Source organism: Microtus pennsylvanicus, chromosome 11 (assembly GCF_037038515.1).
Source record: "Microtus pennsylvanicus isolate mMicPen1 chromosome 11, mMicPen1.hap1, whole genome shotgun sequence".
NCBI classification, from domain to species: Eukaryota; Metazoa; Chordata; class Mammalia; order Rodentia; family Cricetidae; genus Microtus; species Microtus pennsylvanicus.
This window is the reverse complement of record NC_134589.1, coordinates 20310801-20337049: the sequence shown is the minus strand read 5'-3', so window position 1 is coordinate 20337049 and position 26249 is coordinate 20310801. Positions and strand designations below refer to the sequence as shown.

General features: G+C 47.3%; 1 protein-coding gene across 1 annotated transcript in view; it reads left to right on the top strand.

Moving 5' to 3' along the window:
* The first annotated feature begins 491 nt into the window (after window positions 1–491).
* Window positions 492–26249, top strand: part of LOC142831546 (rho GTPase-activating protein 27-like) — a 54429-nt gene continuing 28671 nt past the window's right edge. The window contains 1 exon segment of the mRNA XM_075941772.1: window positions 492–500. Coding sequence (XP_075797887.1) covers window positions 492–500 — 9 coding nt within the window.

Below are 26249 nucleotides of genomic sequence, written 5' to 3'. Positions count from 1 at the left end.
GGCCTCGAACTCACAGAGATCCGCCTGCCTCTGCCTCCCGAGTGCTGGGATTAAAGGCGTGCGCCACCCCAGCCTGACTGGAATGTGTTCTTGGCACGCTACTGTCTCTCATTCCTTCCTTCCTTCACTCCCGCGGCTAACATTCCCCAAGTCCTTGCTTTTGACTTTCTTTGATCACTGGACCTGGAAGGGTGTTGGAAAGCCACATCTGGTCCTTGTCCTCAAGCGATGCACAATCCATAGAGCAGAGTTCCAAAGGGTTTCAGACCTGTGCAGTCAGTGCCAGGAAGGAGGGACACAGAGGGGCCCTAACATTTCAGCGTCCTGGTATCGTTCCTCCCCGCGTCCAGCCTCCCTCGGTGCAACCTGAGCTATCCCTTTGCTCTCCTGGGCCCAGGGTAGACAGCAGATGGACATCTTGCTGTAGCCTTACTGTATGCAGCCACCCTTCTGTCTCCCTACCAGTCACGTGCAGAGCCCGTCTGGCCGCTATGGCGGAGGTGAGGAGACTTGGAGTGCAGCCTGGCGGTGGGCTATTTATTCCATCACTCAGCTCACAATACATTTCCAAACTTGCCTTGATTTGGCTAATTCAAGAGATTAAGGCCCAGATGTGATGGGGGCAGGGCTCCCCCCAAAGTGTCACAAACCCCTTATTTTGTACCAGCTGATGGGAAGACCATAATTGTCCAGATGGTGAGAGAGAGTGATTAGTCTCTTTTTTTATATCAAACCCCAAGGGGATTGAGAATTAATCACGGAGCCTGGTGGGAGGGGCTCTTCTGTCTCATGGCTCCCTCTCTGGCTGGCAAGAAACTTCCCAATGAATATTCAGAAGAGGACACTTCCAACTTAGCTTCATTCTAGCTATAGTTTGATTCTGGAAGGCTCTGTGCTCAGCACACACACACAGACACACACATAAACACACACATATAAACACATACACATACACGCACACACACATACACACGTGCACACACAGACACACATAAACACACACATATAAACACATACACGCACACACACATAAACACACACACACACATGCACACACACACACACATGCACACACACACCCCTACACCTCCCACTCACCCTGTTCGCCCGGCTTAAATGTTTTTTCGTTCTTGCTAACACTTGCCGAGCTACTGTTCTCCAGGATCGACCTCAGCTGTCTGAAGTCCTTGTGAGATTTGTTTCTGTATATTTTTATTTTGCCACCAGATGAGCAACTAAAATCCCTTCCTGGAGGAAGGCAGAATGGAAATGACTTTTTCTAGCTGACCCCTTCCTGGTTGCGTTATTTCTCCCTCCCTCCCTCCCTCCCTCCCTCCCTCCCTCCCTCCCTCCCTCCCTCCCTCCCTCCCTCCTTCTTTCCGTCTGTAGGTATTCCTGTAAGATTTGAAGCTGTGCTGTCTATTTCTCCAGTCCGGAAGTTCTTTGCTTGGCCCCTTTCTGGAGTGCGTCTGTGATTCTGTCCCTTCTTTCCCTGCCCGTATCTCTCCCTGTGCCGCTCCTTTCCTTTCCCACGTCCTCCCTCAGGAAGCAGCCCACACAGGTGGCTGCCAATTCAACACTCCTCTCCTCCTTTTTCTTCCGATTTTTGATTTTGGGAGACTCACAGTGTGTCTCACTATGTGTAGCTCTGGTCGCTTGGAACTTGCTCTGTACACCTCAGACTCAGAGATCCGCCTGTGTCTGCCTCCCGAGTGCTGGGTTTAAGGACTTGTGCTGCCATGCCAGGCTCATTTTCTCTTCCTGCTCAGGGAAGGCAGTCTCTCCTTGGTGCCAGTAACTGAGTAACGATTGGTGCAAGCAGTCATGGTAACCATTTATCTCTATCCAGGTTTTATTTGAAGGTGGACAGCTAGCCTAGTGCTTGACAGTGGTGAACATGTAAGCCGGGGGAAATTTCAGGCAAAAATATGTGAGGAGAAGCTGCACTTCATGCTTTGAAGCTACAGGGTCCCTCTGAGAGCCAGAGAGTTATCCAACAGAAGCTACCTCATGGATGCTGCCCCAGAACTTTGATACAGTTAAGACCACAAGCAGCGGATCCTGTAATGAACTGTCGGGTCTAGGTTTTAGGATGCTATACAGTCAGCATTTCTACTACCAAGAGCTGGCAACATTCCCGACAGGCTTGGGGAAATTTTGATGTCTCCAGTGACTTCAGCTCCTCGGTCTGCTCTGTTGTCTCTCGAGAGTAAGTGTTTAATTTGACTCCTTGTCCTATAGCTTCACAGACACCGTCACCTGAATGTCTAGAACCTAAAACAAAATCCCGTGTGTTCCTGGGAGGGTGGTAATACCTGAAATCCCAACACTTGGGAGGCAAGTGGATCTCTGAGTTCAAGGCCAGCCTGATGTACATAGTGAGTTCCAGGATAGCCAGAGATATAAAATAGAGAGACCCTGTCTCAAAACAAAATAACAGCAAAAAACTCACTGCTATGACCAAAAACTACCTACCTCGGACCAAGGCAACTTTTTTTTTTTTTAAACCACCTGTGGCAGCACATGCCTGCAATCACCACACTCAGAAGGTGTGAGAACCGAGAGTTTAAGGTTGATCTTGACTACAGATCAAGTTGAGGGCCAACCTTGACTACATGAAACTCATTCCTCCCCGCCCCCCACTTTTATTTTGGAGACAGGGTCTCACTCTGTTGCTCTGGCTGTCCTCAAACTTCCAAACCTGCACCTGCCTCCTGATTACTAGGACAAAAGACTGCCACACTGGGCAGGAAACACTAAAAACAGTAGAGGCTGGGCTTCAGAGAAAGAACTTAACCCTTAAAAGAGAAAGTGACTAACCTGTGAAGATGCTTGTTTAATCGTTCCCTGGCTGTGGAGTCTGGGAGGGGGCCTGCTCGGCAGTTCAGTGAGGTGTGGGAACCGAGATGCTGTGGGCTTAGAATTGCTGAGATTCTTCAGGATTGTAAGAATGCAGCCTCAGCCCCCATCACCTGAAGTCCAGACAGCAAGCCGTCTTCCAGGAAAGGGAGCGGAAGGCTTTCGATTGCTTGTGCTTTAGGGAAACCTCTCTTTGGTGGGAGACAATTCCTTCTAGGTATACCTCTTGAGTTCTAAACCAGACATGTGTTAGGTATCTCTTTGGCTCAGTCATGCTGTGGTTTGCATATAGGTGTTCTCCCTGAAGGTTCTTACCTTGAGTGAAGGCTTGATCCCCAGCTGGTGTCATTGAGAGGGGACTGGACCATGAGGGCTCTGTTTATCAGTGGCTTAGTCAACCAATGGGTTCATATTGGATGACAAGAGTAGAGTAGGAGGAAGTGGTCACTGGATTTTGAAGGATTTACCTTGTCCTAGATTCTTTCTCCTTACTCCAACCCCTTTCTCTCCCCCCCCCGCCCTCTCTGTCCCATTCTGGTTCCATGAGGTATTTTCCTCTGCTATACCCTTTCACCATGGTGCCATGATGTTTCTGCTTCATCATAGGCCTAAAGACAGTAGAATAGCTGACCACCGATCGAAACTTCTCAGCCGGAATAAATCTTTCCCTTTTAAATTGATTTTCTTGGTGGCAGAAAGTGACTAACACAGATCAGTTCCTGGCCAAAGGAACAGTAGTTACCAAGACAGGAAAAGACCAGTTCTGTCATCCATGGCTCTGGGGGCCAGCCAATAAAAGTGGTGCTCTTTGGATTGTTTTGGATCTCCCCACCCCACTTAAAAAAAAGATTTATTGCCGGGTGATGGTGGCGCACGCCTTTAATCCCAGCCTCAGGAGGCAGAGGCAGGCGGATCTCTGTAAGTTCGAGGCCAGCCTGGTCTACAAGAGCTAGTTCCAGGACAGGAACCAAAAAAGAGCTACGGAGAAACCCTGTCTCCAAAATAAAAAAAAAAAAAAGATTTATTTTGGGCAGGGCAGAATGGGAAGCAGAGGCAGACGGATCTCTGTGGGCTGGAGGTTTTGGATCCCCCAGAGCTGTAGATCCAGATGGTTATGAACTGCCTAATAAGGGTTCCGGGGACTGAACTCTGTTCTCTGAATAAGAAGGATGGATTTTTAAGTACTGAGGTGTCTCTTGGTGTCTTTTGGGGGGTAGGAGGTTTGGTTGTTTTGAGAGTGTGTTCCTGTACCCCAGGCTGGCATCAGACTCATCATGTGACCAGGGATGACCCTTCTGTCTCCATCTTTCAAGTGATGGGACGACAGGCATGCACCACCACACCTGAGAGTCGTCGTTATTGTCGTGCCCCCTCCCATCCCCCACCTCAGCCTCTAGAGGACTAGAATGTGTGAACCAGACAGGTGTGAACCTTCACACCGTACAAAAAACAGGGTCTTGAACGACAGCAGAAGGGGCGGCCACGACAAGGGTGGTTGACGGCGTTACCACTGATGGACTCTGTCCTGGGTCTCTGTAAGAACAGAGAAAGATCAGGACTGTTTTCTTTTTTTTTCTTTTTCTTTTCTTTTTTTTTTTTTTTTGATTTTTTGAGACAGGGTTTCTCTGTAGCTTTTGGTTCCTGTCCTGGAACTAGCTCTTGTAGACCAGGCTGGCCTCGAACTCACAGAGATCCGCCTGCCTCTGCCTCCCGAGTGCTGGGATTAAAGGCGTGCGCCACCACCGCCCGGCCAGGACTGTTTTCTTGAGCACTTCTGAGCGACTTCACGTAGCTCCGTGGTGAAGTGCTCCATGCTGGTACGGTCCCTAAAAGACTCCACATTTAATGAAGTGCTTCGAGTGTGATAAAACACCAAGACCAAGGGCGGGCTTGTTTTGGGCTTCTGGTTCCAGAACTGTAAAAGCTTATCACCACCGCACCCAGGAAGTATGACGGCAAGCAGGCAGGGCAGCAGGAAAAGCTGAGCGCTCACATCTGGAGTGTGGGGGGGGAACTGAGGATGTCAGGAGGCTTTTGAAACCTCAAAGCCCACCCTCCAGTGACACACCTCCAGCAAAGCCACACCTCCTAGCAGCCTTACCAACTGGGGACCAAGGATTTAAATGCCTGAATATTGGGAGTTGGCTCATTCAGATCACCATGGTAACCCATAGCTGAGGCTGATAGTCTGCAACTCGGTGACTCTGCAAACCTGGCCTCCAGCCTGGCCTCTTTACACCCTGGGGAGGGGTGTTCTCTGCACATGGGCTCAGTGTGGGCCGAGCAGGATGGAGCTGAACTCGGGTTTAACTCAGCACACCAAGCTGGGTCCTGTGGCCCAAGCTTGTGTCTCTTTGGACATAGAAGCATCTTTGGTGTTTTCAAAACTACCCTAAAGACAGGGCTTCCCTGCCTTCCGGTGAAGCACGACCCACTTACACTCCCAGCAGTACCACATGGGAACCGCCCTGCATCCCTCCCCATGACCAACTATTACAGCTTTAGAAAATCTTTCAATCTCCTTTTTAAGAGTTTTTTTTTACTTAAAAATATTTTATGTGTATGAATGTTTTCTTACATGTGCATAAGTGTACCAGGCGTGTGCCTGATGTCTGCGTGGGCCAGAAGAGGGTGTCAGATCCCAGGAACTAGAGTTATAGGCAGTTGTGAGCTGCCTTGTGGGTGCTAGGAACCAAACCTGGGTCCTCGGCAAGAAGAGCAATGCTTTTGACTGATGAGCCATCTCTCCAGCACCTCTTACTTGTGTTTATCATTACTGTGTGTACGTATGATTTTTGTGTGGGTGTACAGTCAGAGCAGAACTTTTTGGGGTTGTTCTCTCTCCATGTTTGGGTGCTAGGGAGGTTGAACTCAGGTCTTTAGCTTTTTGAAGCAAGAAGTTCACTCTCTGAGCATCTCATGGACCCCTAAATATGTAATATATATATGTATGTATATATATATATATATGTAATATTTGTTGGAGTGGAGAGATGGCTCAGTACTTAAGAGCAAAGACCAACATGGCAGTTCCCAATTGTCTATAACTTCAGTTCCAGGGGATCTGATGCTCTCTGCTGATCTCCAAGGGCACCAGAGATACACATGATGCATAGACATACAGGAAATAGCCGGGCGGTGGTGGCGCATGCCTTTAGTCCCAGCACTCGGGAGGCAGAGGAAGGCGGATCTCTGTGAGTTTGAGACCAGCCTGGTCTACAGAGCTAGTTCCAGGACAGGCTCCAAAGCCACAGAGAAACCCTGTCTTGAAAATCCAAAAAAAAAAAAAAGAAAAGAAAAAAAAAGAAAAAAAAAACCAAAAAACAAAAAAAGACATACAGGAAAAACATATACACATAAAATAAACAATTAAACAATTAAAATGTTTTGATTTATTTACTGTGCATGTATCTGTGTATGTGTGTGTATGTAAACTTGTGCCAGCACACAAAAGTGGCTTTTTGTTTTGTGTAGTGAGTCTTTCTTGTTGGACTTTCTTTGGACTCCCAGCCCCCAAATAATGACATGGAGACTTATTCGTAATTATGAAAGCTTGGCCTTTAGTTTATTCTTACTACCAACTGGCTCTTATAACTTAAATTAACATTGTTTCTATTAATCTATATTCTGTCCTATAGTCTGTAATACCCAGGTGGTAATACTTGGTCATGGGGAGGGATGCAGGGCTCCTTACCTCTCCTCCACACTGTTCATCTGACTCCCTCTGTGTCTGGCTGGCTTAATCCTGTCTTTCTTGTTCCCAGAGTTCTAGCTCTGCCCAGAAGTCCCGCCTATCCTCTCCTACCTAGCTACTGGCCGTTCAGCTCTTTATTAAACCAATCAGGTGCCTTACGCCAGTGAGGTAAAACTTTACACAGTTTGCTTAAATATCCCTTAATGGTCTTGTTTTTGTTTTTTGAAACAGGGTTTTTTTCCGTAAAGCTCTGACTGTCCTGGAACTTGTTCTGTAACCCAGGCTGGCTTCAAACTCGGAGACCCACTTGCTCCTGCCTCCCGAGTGCTGGGATTAAAGGTGTGCACACAGCTCCAAACATAGGTAGAAGTTAGGACCAGCTGGTGGGAATTGGTTCTCTCCTTCCGTCATATGGGCATAGGGATCCAACTCGAGTCCTCAGGCTGGGCAGCAAGAATGACCTTGAATTGACCTTCCTGCCTTCACTTCCCAAGTGCTGAGATTACAGGCCTGTACCACACCATGCCTGTTTAGAAAATCTTTAGTAACCTGTGTGACCTGGCTTTTGCACCAACATTTCTATAAGCATTTGTCTTCTCTTATCTCCCTGCAAATCTCAGATTCCCCTGTGACTCGAGTCTACGAGAACCCCTTATTTGGTGTTGGGGGCCACTCTCAGCACGTTTCTCATTTGATGAGTCTTTGGCCCAGCCGAGTGTGTGCATAGCTGTTGTTTTCCTCGCTCAAATTCCTTTCTTGCTCTCTGCTTATTCTCCAAGACGTGGCTCAGATCCCAGCTCCTGCTGGAACACTCCACAGCCTTTCTGGTCTACCCTCTTATCTATCACCACTGAATTCCTTCAGTTCAGTGGGTCTTAACCTCGACTGCTTGTTGAGATAAACCAAAGAGTTTCAGAAAATACCATCGCCGGTGGAGCATGGCTGTACGCACACCTGCAGCCCCAGGACCTGGAATACTGAGGCTCAAGGCTTTGAGGCCGGTTTGGGCTGTGTCGTAAAAGCCTGCCTCAACAGTGACAAGAAGGTCATAATTATTTAGTTTTCTTTGTAGGCATGTATTTTGAGACAGAGTCTCATGAAGTGTAGGCTGGCCTCAAATTCCCCGTGTAGCCAAGGATAACTTGACAGGAAGTATACTGTAAGCTGAAGATGGATGCCCCAACAGTACAGAAGAACTTTGGGTGACTGTACAGGCAGCGAGATGTCTTTGTCAGTTCTAGAATTTTGGAAGTTGCTTACAATATACTTCCTGTTTAATAAGTAATATTATATCCTTCTGGAGTCTTTGATAGAGTTGAAGAATAGAGAGTTATAGTTATAGTTTTCCTTAGGTATGATAAAAGATAAAGTAGATATAAATATATTGTAACTGTAATTCTTACTTGATACCTGTTTTGTTATATGTAATTTTACTATGTTAAAGTTAAAGCCTTCTTTTTTGTTTAAACGGAAAAGGGGAAATGGTGTAGGAGGTTCTTCTGTTCATGTGTTGCTTTCATTGGATAATGAATAAAGAAACTGTCTTGGCCTAGTTGATAGGGCGAAACTTAGGTAGGCGAAGGAGACAGAACTGAATTCTGGGAGGAAGAAAGCAGAGTCAGAGAGCCGCCATGGAGCCACCAGAATCAGACATACAGAATCTTTCCCAGTAAGCCACAACCTGGTGATACACAGATTAACAGAAATGGGTTAAATCAAGATATGAGAGTTAGCCAATAAGAGGCTAGAGATAATGGGCCAGGCAGTGATTTAATTAATACAATTTTGGGTGCAAGCTAGCTGGGCGGCAGAGACAGAAAACAGGCCCTCTCTCTTTGTAACATATATTTATTTATATGAGTACTTTACATACGTGTGTATGTCCATCTGGGCACAAGATTCCCTAGAACTGGAGTCACAGATAGTTGTGAGCCACTATATAGGTGCTAGGAATTGAAGCCTGGAGAGAGAACAGTCAGTGTCCTTAACCCCTGAGCTGTCTCTCCAGCCCTCCACTTTATATACAGAGGCAGTCTCTATCTCTGACCTAGAGCTTGTTGATTTGTCTCTTCTCGCTAGCTAAATTGGCCCTGGTTCCCTCCTTCCTCCCTCTGGAGTGCTGGGATGATAGGCAGGCTGTCACACTTGCTCAGTATGGGCATCCCGGGATACTGAGGATCTGCAGTCCGGTCTGCAGGCTTGCAGAGCAAACACTTAACCCATGGAACCAATGCCCTGGCCTCATTCATTTGATAGATTTAAAAAACGATCTTGACCTGAAGCAGTGGCTCAGTAGGTAAAGGTAGGGGAAGGCCAGCTATAGGACTCATGTAATGGTGGAGAGAGAACCAGGTCCACGGAGTTCTCTTCTGAGCTCCGTGGCACGTGTGCCCTTCCTCTCTCACCACCACGATATATACCCATGTATGCACACATGACCGTACACGTTGATTATAATAAACATTTTAACAATCTCATATTAATCTCATAGTGTTTTAATTTAATAGCTTTTGCCACCTCAGAATTGATGCTTGCAGGTCATGCATGACTGGGCATGACCCAGAAATACAGGATGGCTTAACTGGCGCTTTGTCTCCACGGTGTTGGCTTTTGCCCCAGTGGGAACCTTCCGCTAAAAGACAGTTAGATGAACAAAGGCCTCTTCCAAGCGGACCCTGCCTCCTGGGTTACTGGCTCTGGGCTGAGCTCCTGAGTTCCTGCTCACAGTGAATTAGCAGCAGACAAAGGTTGGACGATTGCTTTAGTCTGGAGTTGAAAACTTTCTCTTTCATCTCCAATAAAGGGAGAAATAGACGGAGGTTATGTAAAAATGTCTGATTTTGCTCTAGCAAACACGCTTGCCTCCTTCAAACCTAAGGGCTGGCGACGTCCTTCCTGAGCCCGGGGATGGGGGAAGCTGTCTTTGTGTGGCTTCCAGGCCTCACGGGCTCTTTTGGAGTCTGATTTGCGGAGGAGGGAGGCACCCTAAGTGGCTGCCGTCAGTTCTCGGGCTGAATGGCTAAGTGAGGATTCTGATGAGCAATTTGCATCTAAGAGGCGGTTTTGGGGTTTGTTGAATAGCCCATGATTGTAGATAAACACCACCTGCCACGCTGTCCACCGCAGCCCCCCTTTCTTCTCGCGAGGGAGAGCCGGCCTCCTTTCCCTCCGCTCTCCAGTGCTTTTATGCTAATGCTTTGGAAAAACTGGATTTCCAGGCAGTATAACTGGTTCCTCTGGGGAGCAGAAAAGAGCCCCTTCCTAATGGTCTTCCTGTTCACTTGGATTAAGTCGGGAAGGGGCATCCAACCGCAGATTCCCTTTCTTAGCCCCACCCCCATCCCCGGCAAGGTCCGGTTGTGTGACCTGGGGGTTGTAGACTTAGATCCTTGGGAGGCTAAAAACTCTGCATTTGTTGTTATTTTGTTTGGTGACAGGCTGTGTAGCAACCTGGCTGGCCTTCAGTTGGAGTCCCATTTGCCTCGGGCTCTGGAATGCTAGGATTATGCACCCCCAGAGCGCTGGGATTAAAAATTTTTAAATTACGCGCGCGCGTGTGTGTGTGTGTGTGTGTGTGTGTGTGTGTGTGTGTGTGTCTTTTACCATGTAGCTATAGGGATCAGACTAGGGTCATCAGGCTTGGCTGTAAGCGTCTCTACCTAATGATAGAAATACTTTGCCAGGCCCGAAATACTTTTTTTTTTTTTTTAAATTTTCTGATCATTGGTGTTTTGCTTCCATGTATATCTGTGTGAGGTGTCAGAAACCCTGGGCCTGGAGATACAGATAGGTGTGAGCTGCCATGAGGGTTCTGGGAATTGAAACCAGGTCCTCAGAGAGCGCAGCCAGTGCTCTTAACCACGGAGCCATCCCTCCGGCCTGGACCTGAAACACTTTTAGGATAGGGTGTTACTATGATGTCTGGGTCTGCCTCCCGTGGGTGATCGTGAGGTTGCTCCAGTCTCCGTGTTAGTGTAATTACAGGGATGTAGCGCCACACCCAGCTGAAAAGTGAAAATGTTGGTGACATAGGTGCTATCCTAAGCTGCTGGGAAACCTCGCAAATTATTCAGTACTTCTTGGAAAGTTGTCATGAACTTCACGCCAAGAGCCAGATAGAGGCTCACACCCGCTGACTCAATAGTCCTGTTTCGGAGAATTATCTGAACAATTAAAATCAAATCAGGATACGGTGTGGCGTTACTTTTAAAACCAGGCACCCAAACCCAGCACGCTTGGAAGTTAGTTAAGCATCTAAGATGTTTAAAACACATTCCCGCAGCCGGGCGGTGGTGGCGCATGCCTTTAATCCCAGCACTCGGGAGGCAGAGGCAGGCGGATCTCTGTGAGTTCGAGACCAGCCTGGTCTACAAGAGCTAGTTCCAGGACAGGCTCCAAAACCACAGAGAAACCCTGTCTCGAAAAACCAAAAAAAAAAAAAAAAAAAAAAAAAAAAAAAAAAAAGGAGCTAGTTCTGGGACAGGCACCAAAGCGACAGAGAAACCCTGTCTCAAAAAACCAGAAAACAAACAAGCAAACAAAACAAAAAACACATCCCCGCAATAGATGCACAGATTATTAAATGGTCCTTCGTGGGCTGGCGATGGGCTTGGCTCATAAGTGCTTGTCTAGCATACATGAGGCCCTGGGTTCAAGCCTCACTACCATATGACCTAGGTGTGGTGGTGCGTGGCTACAATCCTGTTACTAGGGAGATGGAGGCAGAAGGATAGTAGTTCAGGATCATTCTGGGCTATGTAATCAAGGTCAGGGATAGCCTGGGTTATAAGTCTCATGTATCTTTTTATTTACTTTTAAAAATTTTTTTGAGGCAAGGTTTCTCTATAGCTTTGGACTTTGGAGCCTGTCCTGGAACTAGTTCTTTTAGACCAGGCTGGCCTCAAACTCACAGAGATCCGCCTGCCTCTGCCTCCCGAGTGCTGGGATTAAAGGTGTGCAACACCACCACCCCCAACCTGGCTCACGTATCTTTTTTTTTTTAAGATTTATTTATTTATTATGTGTACAGTATTCCTTCCATGTGTGCCCACATGCCAGAAGGGGGCGCCAGGTCTCATTATAGATGGCTGTGAGCCACCATGTGGTTGCTGGGAATTGAACTCAGGGCCTCTGGAAGAGCAGTCAGTGCTCTTAACCACTGAGCCATCTCTCGAGCCCCTCATGTATCTTTTTTAAATTTTATTTTTGGAGACAGGGTTTCTCTGTGTAACAGCCCTGGCTGGCTATCCTGGAACTCACTTTGTAGACCAGGCTGGCCTTGAACTCATAGGCCTCAAACTGGCAAAGATTTGCTTGCCTCTGCCTCCTGAGTGTTGGAATTAAGGCATACACCACCACTACCTGGCAGTCTCATGTATCTTAAAAAACAAAAATCAAAAGCAAGAAAAAAAATGGGACTGGAGAGATGGTTCAGTGGTTAAAAACATGTACTGCTTTTGCAGAGGAAGAACTTGGTTCTCAGAAGCCATCTCAGGCAGCTTGCAAAGGCTTGTAACTCTAACTCCAATACCCTCTTCTGGCCGGTGTGGGTATCTGCACTCATGTGCACATACGCAGAAACAGACACACTTATATTTCAAATAATTAAAAAGTAAGGACAGGCGGTGGTGGTTCATGCCTTCAACCCCAGCACTCAGGAGGCAGAGGAAGGTGGATCTCCATGAGTTCAAGGTCAGCCTGGTCTACAAAAGCTAGTTCCAGGACAGCTAGGGCTGTTATACAGAGAAACCCTCCTTGAAAAACCAAAATAAATACATAAATAAACAACAAAAAAGTAAGTAGCCGGAGAGATGGCTGATCAGTTAAGAGTACTTGATACTCTTCCAGAGATCCTGGGTTGGTTTCCCAGCACCCACATGGCAGCTCACAACTGCCTGTAACTCCAATTTCCAGGGAATGTGACATCTGGTGTACAGGTATGTGGGTCTTTGCTCACACACATAAAAACATTTAAAAAAATTTTTTTAAATATTATTTTTAAAGAAGGGTACTGACTGTGGTGTCTCAAGCCTTTAATCCCAGCACTTGGGAGGCAGAGGCAGGTGGATCTCTGTGTGTTTGAGGCCAACCTGGTCTACAGAGTGAGTTCCAGGACAGCCAGAATTGTTATACAGAGAAACCCTGTCTGAGATGGCAGAGGAAGGGGGGAGAAGGAAAAAAAGAATGGCTTTACATTTTTTTTGGTTTATTTATTTATTATGTATACAGTGTTCTGCCTGTGTGCATACCTGCATCCCAGAAGAGGGCACCAGATCTCATTACAGATGGTTGTGAGCCACCATGTGGTTGCTGGGAATTGAACTCAGGACCTCTGGAAGAACAGTCAGTGTTCTTAACCGCTGAGCCATCTCTCCAGCCCCCCTGGCTTTACATTTATTTACTTACTTTTGCTTGTGCTTACGTGTGCACGTGAGCGTGCGGAAGTCAGTTTGCAGGGGTGGGCCCTCTCCTAGCCTGTGGGATCTGGGGATGGAAGACGTCAGGCTTGGTGGCAAGCACCACCGAGTTATTTCCTGTCCCCTTGCAACACTGTTAGTGTCACATTCTCCCCCCTCCTGGTAGAAAACACTACGAATCCCTGCTTTTCCTTCTTCCCATGTTGGCTTTTTAGGGAGACTAAATGAGAAACGGAAAACTGTCGTGTGCTCGTGAGGGTCGCCGGAGGTAACCCTGCCATAGTCTGCTTCCTCTTATGCCAGTTCATTAAGACTGGAGAGGCTAGGGGTGCAGCTCAGGGGTGGAACGCTTGCTGAGCACACACAAGACTCTTGGTTGGGTCCAGGTACTATGAGCAAACAGAACACACACATGCATGAACACACTCTTTCTCACATATAAACCTAGAACAGAAAACAAAAGGCTGGGTGGGCACCTCCTCCTTTGGTCACTGCCTAGCTGAGCCCCGGGTAAGGAAGAGTCAGTATGAGAATACTGCGTGCTCTTAGGCACACTCAGCACCAATAGAATAAAGTTGTGCAGGGGTCTATGGGGCAAGCCCTGTGGACAAAGGAAGAGACACAAGCTAGTACTGTCCTGAAAAGGCTCACAGACTAGAAGAGTAGAAATATTCGTGCTTCTCCCAACCAACGCACAACAGAAAAAGACTGAGAGGAAAAGATGATTTATCCCAGTGGTTTTCAGATGAGGTTTGTTTTGGAATCCTGCCCCCTGGTTATTACTGCGGGGATTTAGCAATTGGAGGGAGGGATGGACCTAAACAACAAATTATCTCACTCCAAATATCCATGATGCCCCATGTAGAAACAACCACCCCGTTCCTTGTCTAGAGTTCTCCATCGCTCAACTCTCCTGGGTTTCATTCACATGGTGGTTAAGAGTGGGGATTCTGAGCCGGGCGGTGGTGGCACAAACCTTTAATCCCAGCACTTGGGAGGCAGAGGCAGGTGGATCTCTGTGAGTTTGAGGACAGCCTGGTCTAAAGAGTGAGTTCAAGAACAGGCTCCAAAGTTACAGAGAAACCCTGTCTCAAAAACAAAAACAAAACAAACAAACAAACAACAACAACAACAACAAAAAAACCCCCAAAACCAAAAGCAAAACAAAATAAAAGAATTGACTTCTGAAACCAGAGACCCTGAGTTTAAATCCTAGCAGGAAGGCCTTAGATACATTGCATGTCTACAGTGCACCTCTGTCTCTCTTTGGTAGTATGAAGTCTCTCACATAATATAGGAATCTTAAGGATTTCCTTAGGGCAACGTTAGTTACTTGTTTTTCAGTTTGGTTTTTGAGACAAGTTGTCCCTCTCTATCCCCAGCTTACCTGAAATTTATGATCCTCCTACCTCAGCCTCCCAAATCATGGAATTATAGAAGGCTGATTAATGCAGACAGAGCTTAGAACAGTTCTCAGCACATAGTAAATGCTCAGTAAATTTTAGACAATGATGATTCTCTGAACAATGTTTGCTGTTCTACAGAGGACCTGAGTTAGGTTCCCAGTCCCTGTGTCAGGCAGCTCACAATTGCCTGTAGCTCTAGCTCCAGGGGCATCAGATCCCCTCTTCTGGACCCTACAAGGTATCTGCACTTTTATGTGCATGTGTCCACACACAGACACATACATATGTACATAACCAAAACATGAAATAAATCTTACAAAAAGAAAAAAACCCACTGAGATTGTCTAAAAAGAAGAAAAGAAGAGAGAGAGAAAAAGAGAGAAGACCCAGAGCAACACAAAAGGCTTCCTTCAGCCAGGTGTGGTGGAGCAATATACCTGACTCTTCTATTTTGGTTTTGGTTTTTAAAATTAAAGAAATTGCTGGGCGGTGGTGGTGCATGCCTTTAATCTCAGCACTCGGAAGGCAGAGGCAGGAGGATCTCTGTGAGTTCGAGGCCAGCCTGGTCTACAAGAGCTAGCTCCAGGACAGGCTCCAAAGCTACAGAGAAACCCTGTCTCAAAAAACCCAAAATTAATTAATTAAAGAAATTAACCAGACATGGGTGCTCACGCCTCTAATCCCAGTACTTGGGAGGCAAAGGCAGGTGGATCTTGGAGTTCTAGGTCAGCCTGGGCTACAGAGTGAGTTCCAGGACTAAACAGTGAGACCCTGTCTCTCTCACACATATATACTCAAAATTACATTTACTTACTCCTTCTGTGGGTAGGTATTGGTACATGTGGTCTGAGAACAGCTTGCAGAAGCTGACTTTCCCCTACCCTGTGGATCCTCAGGATTGAACTCAGGTCCTCAGGCCTGGCAGCAAGTTCCTTTGCCTACTGAATCATCTTACTGGCCCAGTTTTTTGAGATAAGGACATACTATGTATCCTCGACTGAGCTAGAATTCACAATATAGCAGAGGCTAGCCTACAATTTGAAGCAGTCCCCTCCCTTGACCTTCTGGACGTTGGGATTATAGGAGTGAGCCGTCGCACAGGGCTCTGTCCCTGAAATGCCATAGTTGGTGACCCCTAGCTCAGTGTAGCAGTTGGGTCTTTGAAAGCACAAATGTCCTGGGAAGGGGGACCCAGAAGCCTCATCGTCCTTGCAGGCATGTGTTACTAAGGGGCATCCTTCCTCCTCATTAGTCCCCTGGCAACAAATGGAGGCAGCAAGAGAGTGTGGGGCAAAAGGAGGAGGCCACACATTGCAGAACATCCTCCATCAGAACTACGGACTGCTCATCGGCCGCGTGTTTACTGAGAGAGCGGTGGCCCTGAAGGAGTGGGCGGGGATGTTCTCATTTGTTTGTCTGGCTTGCTGAACAGTGGGGATGACTATAGCTGTTTGCTTTGCCAAGGACTGATCTGGCCTGATTGCTCTGAGGTCAGAGCAAAGCTGGCTGGGTCTGGCTTTTGGCTTCCAGAAACAATTGCTCGTCCGCCATTTGCTCAGCTGCATTGGCTCTCACATTTTGCTGCACACTGAAAGGATCGGGGACCGTGCCTTCCCGCACTGCTCCTGAGAATGTTTACAACAGCGTGTCTGAGGATGGTCTCCAGGCATCAAAGGCTTTTAAAGACCCCGGGGGTTCCACTAAGCATTTGGTGTCTGAGGCAGCTTCAGTGACACATGACAGGCGAGAACTTGTTTTGTTTTTGAGACTCAGCTTAGTATGTAGTCCAGGCTGGCCTCCAGTTCCTCATCCTCCTGCTTCTGAGTCCCGGCTCTGAGATTACAGCCACATGCCACCCATATATTGTCTTGGGAATTGAACCTAGGGCCTTATGCATGCTAGGCAATTACTCTACCAGTTGAACTACATCCCCATACCTTCTCATTGTCTTATTTTGCATATTATCAGACAGTAATTTCTGTTTATGTAGTTTATGAATTATTGTGTGTGTGTGTGTGCACACGTGTGTGTAAAGTCATGTGTATATGTGTGTCACAGCATACAGAGGTCAAAGGACAACTTGCAGTAGCCAGTTCTCCTTCCCCTATGTGGGCCGTGGATATCATACTGATGTTGCCAAACTTGACAGAAAGTGCCTTTGGCCACTGAGCCATCTTTCTGGCCCCCAGAATTCACTGTCTTAGAGTGTACAGTTTCTGGAAATGCATATCTGTAGTTCCAGATATCTGGAGGCTGAGCCAGGAGGGTCCTGAGCTTAAAAGCCTCTGCGGGGGCGAAAAGAGTCCTTATGCTCATTCAGTGGTTGTCTCCTTTCTCTCGCCTCTATGAACTGGTTGCTTGAGACTTGGTCTCATGTAGTCAGGCTGGTCTCAAACTGCTACATAACGGGAAAATGGCCTTGAATTACTGATCTTTCTGTTTCCATCTTCTGAAAGGCTAGGGACCTTTTATCTATCTATCTATCTATCTATCTATCTATCTATCTATCTATCCATCTATCCACTTATTTATTTATTTATTTTCCCCCGAGACAGCCCTCTCTACAGCCCTAGCTGATCTTGGGTTCACAGAGATCTACCTGCTTCTACCTCCTTCATGCTGGGATGATGGTGATATTTGCTTGTTTGGGGCGTTTCCTAAGACTGGAACCCAACAACACATAGCCCTTCATGTCAGGCTTCTTTCACTTAGCGTAATATTTTCCAGATGCATCGTGAGCCGGGTCTAGTTGTTCATGTCTTTAATCTCAGCACTCAGGCAGCAGAGGCAGGGGGATCTCTGTGAGTTCCAGGCCAGTCTGGTCTATATAGTAAACTCCAGGACAGCTAGGACAAAATAGAAACCCTGTCTCAAAAAAAAAAAAGCATCGTGTTACAGCATGTATTGTTTCTCAGTTCTCTTTGTCATTGCTGAATGATAGCATTGTATACCAACGCTGTTGATTCACTGAGCTGATGAACAGTTGGGCTGTGTCCACCTTTTGACCATTGTAAATAGCGAATGCTGTGAACATTTGGGTACACATTTTACACATTTTTGTTTGAGCACACGTTTTTATTCTACTGAATATTTAGAAGTATAGGCATTCATTGATTAAAACACTTGAAGCTGGGGAGACATTCAACAGGTATAGTCAACGGCAGATTTAGGAGCCTCAGAACCCATCCGAGAGCCCAGTGATCTGCAGCCCTGATATAATTCCATCATGAGGGAGGCAGAAGATATTAAAAAATTATAAAATTAAGCTGGGCTTGGTGGTGTACATCCTTAATCCCAGCACTTGGGGAGCAGAGGTGGATCTCTGGATTCCAGGCCAGCCAGGGCTCCATGGGAGATCCTGTCCCAAGTAAACAGTGTATAAATGAGTAATAAGGGTCTGGAGAGATGGCTTGAGGTTAAGAATGATTGCTGTTCTTGCAGAGAACCTGGGCTGGATTCCCAGCACAACTCTGTAACTCCAAAAAACATTTTTATTTATTTATTTATTTTTTTGTTTTGTTTTGTTTTTCGAGACAGGGTTTCTCTGTGGCTTTGGAGCCTGTCCTGGACCTAGCTCTGTAGACCAGGCTGGTCTCGAACTCACAGAGATCCGCCTGCCTCTGCCTCCCGAGTGCTGGGATTAAAGGCGTGCGCCACCACTGCCCAGCCAAAAAACATTTTTAATGAAAAAAAAAAATAAAACCAATCTTTAAATAAAACCACAACAAAAGAGTGGAACCGGGGAGATGGAGAGTGGGTAATGGGCTTGCCATGTGAGTTTAAGGACCAGAGCCTCTCAGGGAATCCAGAGCTCACGGATTGGATTTGGCTAGTCTGGCTAAGCAGCTTGCCCCAGGGATTCCACGTCTCTGGTCTCTGCCTCTCTCTTATCCACTTAAGGAAATCTATGGACACTCTGTTCTGTTTTTTTTTTCTTTTCTTTTCTTTCTTTTTTTTTCTTTTGGTTTTCTAAGACAGGGTTTCTTGTAGCTTTGGAGCCTATCCTGGAACTAGCTCTTGTAGACCAGGCTGGTCTCGAACTCACAGAGATCCGCCTGCCTCTGCCTCCCGAGTGCTGGGATTAAAGGCGTGCGCCACCATCGCCCGTCCTCTGTTCTGGTTTTAAAGTTGGTCCTGGGAAGCCAGGGTCTTGCAAATGCTAGGCAATTACTCCACCACTGAGCTACACCCCAGATCCCCATGCGGTTATTCCATTATTATTGTTTATTATTATTATTATTATTAGGTTTTTCGAGACAGGGTTTCTCTGTGTAGCTTTGGTTCCTGTCCTGGAACTAGCTCTTGTAGACCAGGCTGGCCCCGAACTCACAGAGATCCACCTGCCTCTGCCTCCCGAATGCTGGGATTAAAGGCATGTGTCACCACCGCCCGGCTCTTTATTAATTGCTTTTTTTTTGTTTTGTTTTTTGTTTTTTGAGACAGGGTTTATCTGTAGCTTTGGAGCCTGTCCTGGAACTAGCTCTTGTAGACCAGGCTGGCCCCGCACTCACAGAGATCCACCTGCCTCTGCCTCCTGAGTGCTGGGATTAAAGGTGTGCGCCACCACCTACCGGCTAAATTTTTTGGTGTTTTGAGACAGGGTCTCTCTGTGGACCTCTGGCTATTCTTGGACTCTATGTAGACAGGGCTATTCCTGGAATTCACAGAGATCTGCCTGCTTCTGCCTCCCGAGCACTGGGATTGGCTCCTGGTGGTTTTGAGCTGAGCACCCAGGACTGGAAGGTCCTCTAGGAACGGAGATGAGCACATTGAAATGGCAGCAGCTGCTCTTTAGAAACCTGCATTTGCCCAGTCCTACATCCTGACCCCAAAGGGTAGTGTTTCTCCTCTTCCCTTGTTCCACCTCCCTCCTTTATCCTGGGCATCTCCTGCAGTTTCTTCTCTCTTTCCCTCATCTCTTCTTTCTCTTTCATCTCATCTCCAGTGGCTTCTGGCATCCTTGGTTTTTACAAAGTCACTGAGTTTTGGGTCAGTGTTATTCCAAGGCGCAGGGCCACCTTTGTCTGTCTGCTCATCGGGACACTGCTTTGGGGCTTTCCCTCTGCAACCTGGTCCCAGGGCTCTGTGGGACTTTGGACAGGGTGTGGTCAGGGTGGGGTGAGGGTGAGGGGTCATTTCTACTCCATATTACTGAGTGAGTTTCTGTGCAGATAGCAGGCCTGCACTGGAATTGCGGCTGTACCAGCCGGATCTTGTTCAGTTAATAATTTACTGCCGGGGGAATGGGAGGCAAATGAGCCCTGAGGCATATCGTATGTGAACTTTGGGGTACCTCTGACAGCAATTTGTGTAATTTGTCCAGACAGATCCTAAAGCTGTCTGAATTCTAATGTTCTGCCTGCCACCCTGACCCTGTGGGTCCATTTTATTAACATGGTTGGCTTTGATTTATGGTTAGTTTATTGCTCTGGTTTCTCTGTTCAGCTCATGGCCGGTGTGGTGCCGAGGGTGGAAATGACTCTGAGGCATTAGGTTCCCAGGTGTCCTTGTGTGAAGAGGCCCGCCGGCAGCTGCAGGTCTCCGCTCCACTTTGCATCGCTGAGATGTCTTGCAGCAAACCCCTGTGTGCAGGGCTGGCTTTAAAATTCTGTACCGAGTGTCTGCTATGCTCCCCACCTCCAACGTGGTAGGTAGAGTTTAGGGACCTCTGAGGCCATCGTGCCCTTTTCCCCTGTTCTAAGGCCATCCGGAAGTCATGATTGTTGAAGACCTTCTAGAAGGTCTTGGCAGCTGTGTTCAAGAATCTTATAGCCTCATCAATCAAAGGTATCTTAAAATTTACACAGAAATAAAGATTTGCTTTGTTGGAGATGGAATTACATATCTGTAATTCCAGCATGTGGGAAGCTGAGCCAGGAGGGTTGTTACAGAGTGAGACCCTGCCTCAAAAGAAAAACAAAAAGAAACAAAGGAGAGGTGGGAGGAAGAAAGAGAGAGGTGGTTAGTTATAATAAATCAATACAGACTGTAAGCCTATCGTCCCAGATGCTCAGGAGGCTGAGGCAGGAGGATGGTAAATTTAAGGCCTGCCTGGGTTATAGAGTAAGTTTGGGCCAGCCTGGGCAACTTAATGGGATCTTACCTTGACCTAAGAAGTTAACCAAGTGTGGTGGTGCACACGTTTCATCCTAGTGCTCCAGAGCAGAGATGGGGATAATTCCTGTGAGCTCACCCAGCTTGGTCTGTAGAGAGAGCTCCAGGACAGCCAGAGCTACATAGAGAGACCCTGTCTCAAAATAATAATGATAATAATCAATAATAATATTAATAATAACAATGATAATAATAAGTGTAATATTAAGAAGAGAAAATAAGCTACATTTAAACATTCTAGTGCATTCTTGTAAACCTCCTTCCACAGGCCAACATGGTCATTGTCTCATTGTATTCTTCCAGTCACTTAAAGTCCTTTAAGCTTTGGGGAACCACCACCACAACCAGGCTGTCTTAAGTGAGGATCAAAGGCGATGAAAGTGATAAGCCCATTATGCCAACCATGCATGTCTCTGCCATCAATCCATAGCAGGAAATGAGGAATTTCAGATGCAAATGTCTGAAGACCACATCTGGCTCATCAGCCCCCAAATGCCCTCTCTCCAGAGGCACTGGAGGGGTCCAGCGGGTCCCGCCAGCTCTTGCTGACGGATGGCTCACATCAGCTGGGCCGTCCCAGAGGCATTCTTCAATGCATCCATTGTCTGCCTGCCGCCCGGACTTCCAATCTGTCACTAGCCCAGGACAATTTAATCACCGTGAAGAGGCTGTCCCTGGGCATGTAGTCCAATGACTCCAATGGGAAAGTCAGTTTCTCCCTTCGCTCCAGCAAACCTAAGCACAGGTCAGGGCAGAGAAGGACCCAAGGTGGCCTTGAACTAGGAATCAGAGCCCCCGGATCCGGGTCGTATCTCATCAGTTCTGTACCAGCAGGATGGCCTTAGACAGGCCACTTAGCCTTTCTGGTCACTGCTTACCCTGCAGTAAAATGAAGCTGACAACTCCCAATTAACACATCACGAGTTTGTCACAGAACTCAAGTGATTTAGTGGAAAAACAGTCTATGAACTTTAGTGGGCTTTTGCTGTTGCTGTCTGTGTTTTTCGTTTGTTTGTTTGTTGTGGTTTTTCGAGACAGGGTTTCTTTGTGTAACAGCTCTGGCTGTCCTGGAACTCACTTTGTAGACCAGGCTGGCCTCGAACTCACAGAGATCCGCCTGCCTCTGCTTCCCGAGTGCTGGGATTAAAGGCGTGCGCCACCACTGCCCGGCTTCTTCTCCCTTATTTTGTGAGACAGGGTATCTCACTAAACCTGGAGCTCACTAGACTAGACTGGCTGGCTCTGCGCTCCAGGGGTCTGCCTGCCTCCACTTTCCACGCACCTGGGATCACAGGTGTGTGTCACTGAGCACAGCTTGCAGGTGCTGGGAAAGGAACTCGGTACTCACTTTTGTGTCACAAGCATTTAGTCATCTCCCCAACGTCATCGGTTTTGTTTTAGTTTTTTGAGAGGATTTCTCTTCATAGCCCATGCTGGCCTCAGACTCACTATGTGGAAGAGGCTAGGTTTGAACTGACATTAGTCCTATTGCCTCAGCCTCACAGGGCTGGGATTCCGGTCATGGGCCATGATGCCCAGTGCGGGGCATGAATGGTGAAACGCTCTCTAAGTGGGAAGTATTTTGGAGCTGGGAGTGTGCACAACAGGTCTTAAGTGATTTCTTTATTTTTAAAAAAGATTTATTTACCATGTATGTGACTGCGTGTGTGTATACGACTGTGTGCATGTATGTGTGACTGGCATGTGTAATGTATGTGCATTCTGTGTATGGGTGCCCAGAGAGGCCAGACAGCTCAACCCCATTATCATCTAGAAACTTGCCAAGAAGGCAGCGTTCCAACCTAATGAAAGTCAGAGTTTCTCCCAAGCTCTTACTTGGGCACCTGGCAGTCCCTGGAGAATGGGGTGTTCTTCTGAAAAAAACCAGGCCACTTTCTCTGCACTCCTGGGAGGGCGTATCTTCCCAAAAGTGCCAGGGAAGGGAGAAAGTGCTGGGCCCCGGGGCCAGGGAGGGAGGCTTTCTCACACCAGTGAAATTGTTGCAGTAAAGGCAGCGATCCGCCTTGCCCACTTATGACTGTCTGGCAGGAAACGCTTTTATCCTCCGAAGTGAGTAGAAAGGTGCTCAGAACAATTTGGTGGGGATGGAGTTTGGGGGGCGGTGATCTAGTCTAGATGGCCCCTTACCTACTGTGAGGAGCTCTTAGCTCTGTCCTGTAGTGAACTTCAAATGAAAACTAAATTCAAGGGCCTGTGAGAGAGAGGTTCGTTGAGTAAAGATTCTTGCCACCAAGCCTGATTACCAGAGGTCAGAGTTCACCCCAGATTCCTATCCCAGAAACTCACATAGTGGAGACAGAGAACGGACCCCAGCAAGTTGTCCTTTGATCTGTTGGAGAGGTGGCTCAGTGGTTAAGGGCACTGACTGCTCTTCCTAGAGGACCTAGGTTCAATTCCCAGCACCTACATAGCAGCTCACAACTGTCTGTAACTCCAGTTCCAGGGGACCTGACACCCATGGGAAAACACCAATAAAAATTTTTTTAAAAAAATTAAGAAAAAATTTTAAAAAGGTTCCTTGTCTGTTATATGTGATACTCCTTATGCCCCCTCCCAACAAATACATTACAAACAAACAAAAAACCAACCCCAAACCTCCAGGAGCTGGTAAAGTGCCTGCCACACAGGCATGGAAACCTGAGTTCAAATCCCTAACTCCCCCATAAAAGCCAGACGCAGAAGCTAGCAGGAGTCTGTAATAACCCAGTGTGTGGGGGTTGGTGTGGGAGTAGGGGCAACTGATCCTTGGAACTCAGTGGTCAGCTAGCCTAGCTGAACTGGACGAGCGCCGAGGTGGAGTAAGAGATCTTATCTCGAAATGAGGCGGAGAGCTCTGGAGGAGGACCTTAGACATTGACACCTGGTCTCTGAGCACACACGTGCACACAAACACGGGAACATGTATATAACACCCCCCGGGGGTGGGGGTGGGATGGGAACATAATTCCAGCAGTCCAGCAGGGCAGGTGTGGTAGCCACATCGTCAGTCTCAGCACTTGGTGGAGGTGGAGGCAGAGAGATCTCAAGTTCCAAGCTACGCTGAATGACCTCACTAGCAAGACTTTGTCTCAACAACCCCCAAACCGCACAAACAAAAGACAAAAACAAAAAAAAGAAAAGGTGAGGAAAGGATTAGCTTCCATTTCCAGGGTAAACACGCCAGTAATGTTTTTTCAGCGCCCCCGAGGCTGCCAGCTCCTCCATCTTTGCCAGTGTTAGACACACACCTTCGCATCCCCAGGTGGGGAAGACACAGGCAAGAAAGCAGGCTTGCTTCGGGCTGGGAAAAATAAACGGGACCAGTCAGGGCAGATCAAGCCTCAGGGGAGTGCAAGTTGTCCCACACCTGGGGACAGAAATCAATTCTGAGCTCCGACAAAACCTGGAGGTGAGAAGTGGCTGGGGCTTGGTGTGGGAAATGAAATATTACACTCTGGGAGTGAGGTGGCAAAGCGCATGGCCAGCGTTTGCGGGACCCCGGGTGTCATCCCCAGCGTAGCAGGAAATAGGACTGTAATATGTTAGCTTCCATAGCACTAGCGTGGGCGCCCCTCCCCACTCCGAAAGCAGAGGTAACTCACTGGGATGAAGAACGTTGGAAGGATGAAGACAGTGTCTGACTTCTAGTCTGATAGCAGAGCGTTAGGGGTCCCTCGTCTGGGCTCTCCTTTCTCTGGGGTCTTTGGGTCAGACACTGCTTGTGGGTTCGGTATGGTGGCGCAGAAATGCAATCCCCACCTGGGAGGATGACGGAGGAGCAACAGGGAGCTTGAGGGCAGCCTGGGCTACACACAGGGAAGTTTGCATGTAAACATATGTGTTTGGGGCCTGGCGAGCTGGCCCAGCTGTTTAAGCTCTTGCAGAAGAATCGATCCAACTATAGGTGTGCATGTGTGTGTGTGAACAAATGTGCATGTGGATCCAGCACAACACGAAGAGAAGAGAACAAAGGAAGGATGAATATAAGGGAATAAAAAAGGACCGAGTGCAGAGAGGGGGTATGCGTTATGAAAGAGACTATGAACATAATTATTTTTCTGGTTCCGATTTTGTCATGGATATTTCGGTTTTAGTGATTGTACTGGCTGACTCTGTGTGTCAACTTGACACATGTTAGAGTCATCAGAGGGGAAGGAGCCTCAACTGAGGAAATGCCTCCATGAGAGTCAGCTGTAAGGCATTTTCTCATTTAGTGACCAAAGGGGGAGGACGTAGCGACCAAAGGGGGAGGGCCCAGCCCATGGTAGGTGGTGCCATCCCTGGGCTGGTGGTCCTGGGTTCTATAAGAAAGCAGGCTAAGCAAGCAATGGGGAAGCAAACCAGTAAGTAATACCCCTCTATGGTCTCTGCATCAGCTCCTGCCTCCACAGTCCTGCCCTGTTTGAGTTCCTGTCCTGACTTCCTTCAGTGATGAACAGCAATGTGGAGGTGTAAGCCAAATAAACCCCTTCTTCCCCAACTTGCTTTTTGATCATGGTGTTTTGTCATAGCAACAGAAACCCTAAGACAGTGATCAATAAGTACATAAAATATATTAGATACTGCCGGGTGGTGGTGGCACACACCTTTAACCCAAGCACTCGGGAGGCAGAGACAGGTGGATCTCTGTGAGTTCAAGGCCAGCCTGGTCTACAGAGTGAGTTCCAGGACAGCCAGGACTGTTACACAGAGAAACCCTGTCTTGAAAAAAACAAAATAAACAAAAACAACAAAATATATTAGATACTGAAAATATAAAATTCAACGTGAAGGCCCACAGCTATTCCACATGCCTGTTTGAAATGTACAGAAGTTCACGAGGTTGTGTAGCCTTTGAGTCTGGTTACATTTGGTGTGTGATGTTTTTTAATTATGTGTGAGTATTTTTGTAATAAAATTGATAAAAGTATGCATTTGGGGATTGGAAAGCTGGTTCAGTGGTTGAGAACATTGTCTGCTCTTGCAGAGGATCCAGGTTCGGTTCCCAGAACCCCCATGGTAGCTCGCAACCATTTGGAACTCTAGCTCGGGGTGTCTGTCGCCTCCTTCTGGCCTCCGCATGTGCTTGCACTCATTGGTACGTGTAAGCTTGTGCAAGCACACACACACACAGCAAAGTAGTAAATACATGATTTTAGTAAATACACATTTGTATTTATTTGCTTGTTAATTTATTTTATTACTTTATGAATAAGGGGGTTCTGCCAGCCTGTGCAGCTGTATACATGCAAGCTTTTTGTCCATGAAGGTCAGAAGAGGGCATTGGATCTCCTGAAGCTGAAGTTGCCGATGGTTATGAGCTGCCATGTGGATGCTGGGAACTGAAACCGTGTCCTCTGCAAGGGCAGCAAGTGATCTCAGACACTGAGCCATCTCTCCGACCCCTGTCCTTGAGTTGTGTGTCTTTGACCTTGTATTTGGCCATTCACTAACTACATTGCCCTGGTCCATGATCCAGGCACAGTATAGTAAAAGGTGATGAGAGGCAGCACAGCCTCTCTTTCTTTCCGACAGAACTTCATGTAGTCCAGGCTCAAACTCTGGATGCCACTAAGGATGACTTTGAACTTCAATGTTTCTTGATTCCGAATCGAGCTGCCGGCTGGAGCAGTTACACTCGTCAGCACTGACAAGCCTGACACACACAAACTGGATGAGGATTGTGCACTAAAACTGCAGCCCCACAGCAAAGGATAAAACAAACAAGCACAGCCAACACCCACAAGTACTCCCGAGCCTTGTAGTTTGAGGAAACAAAAT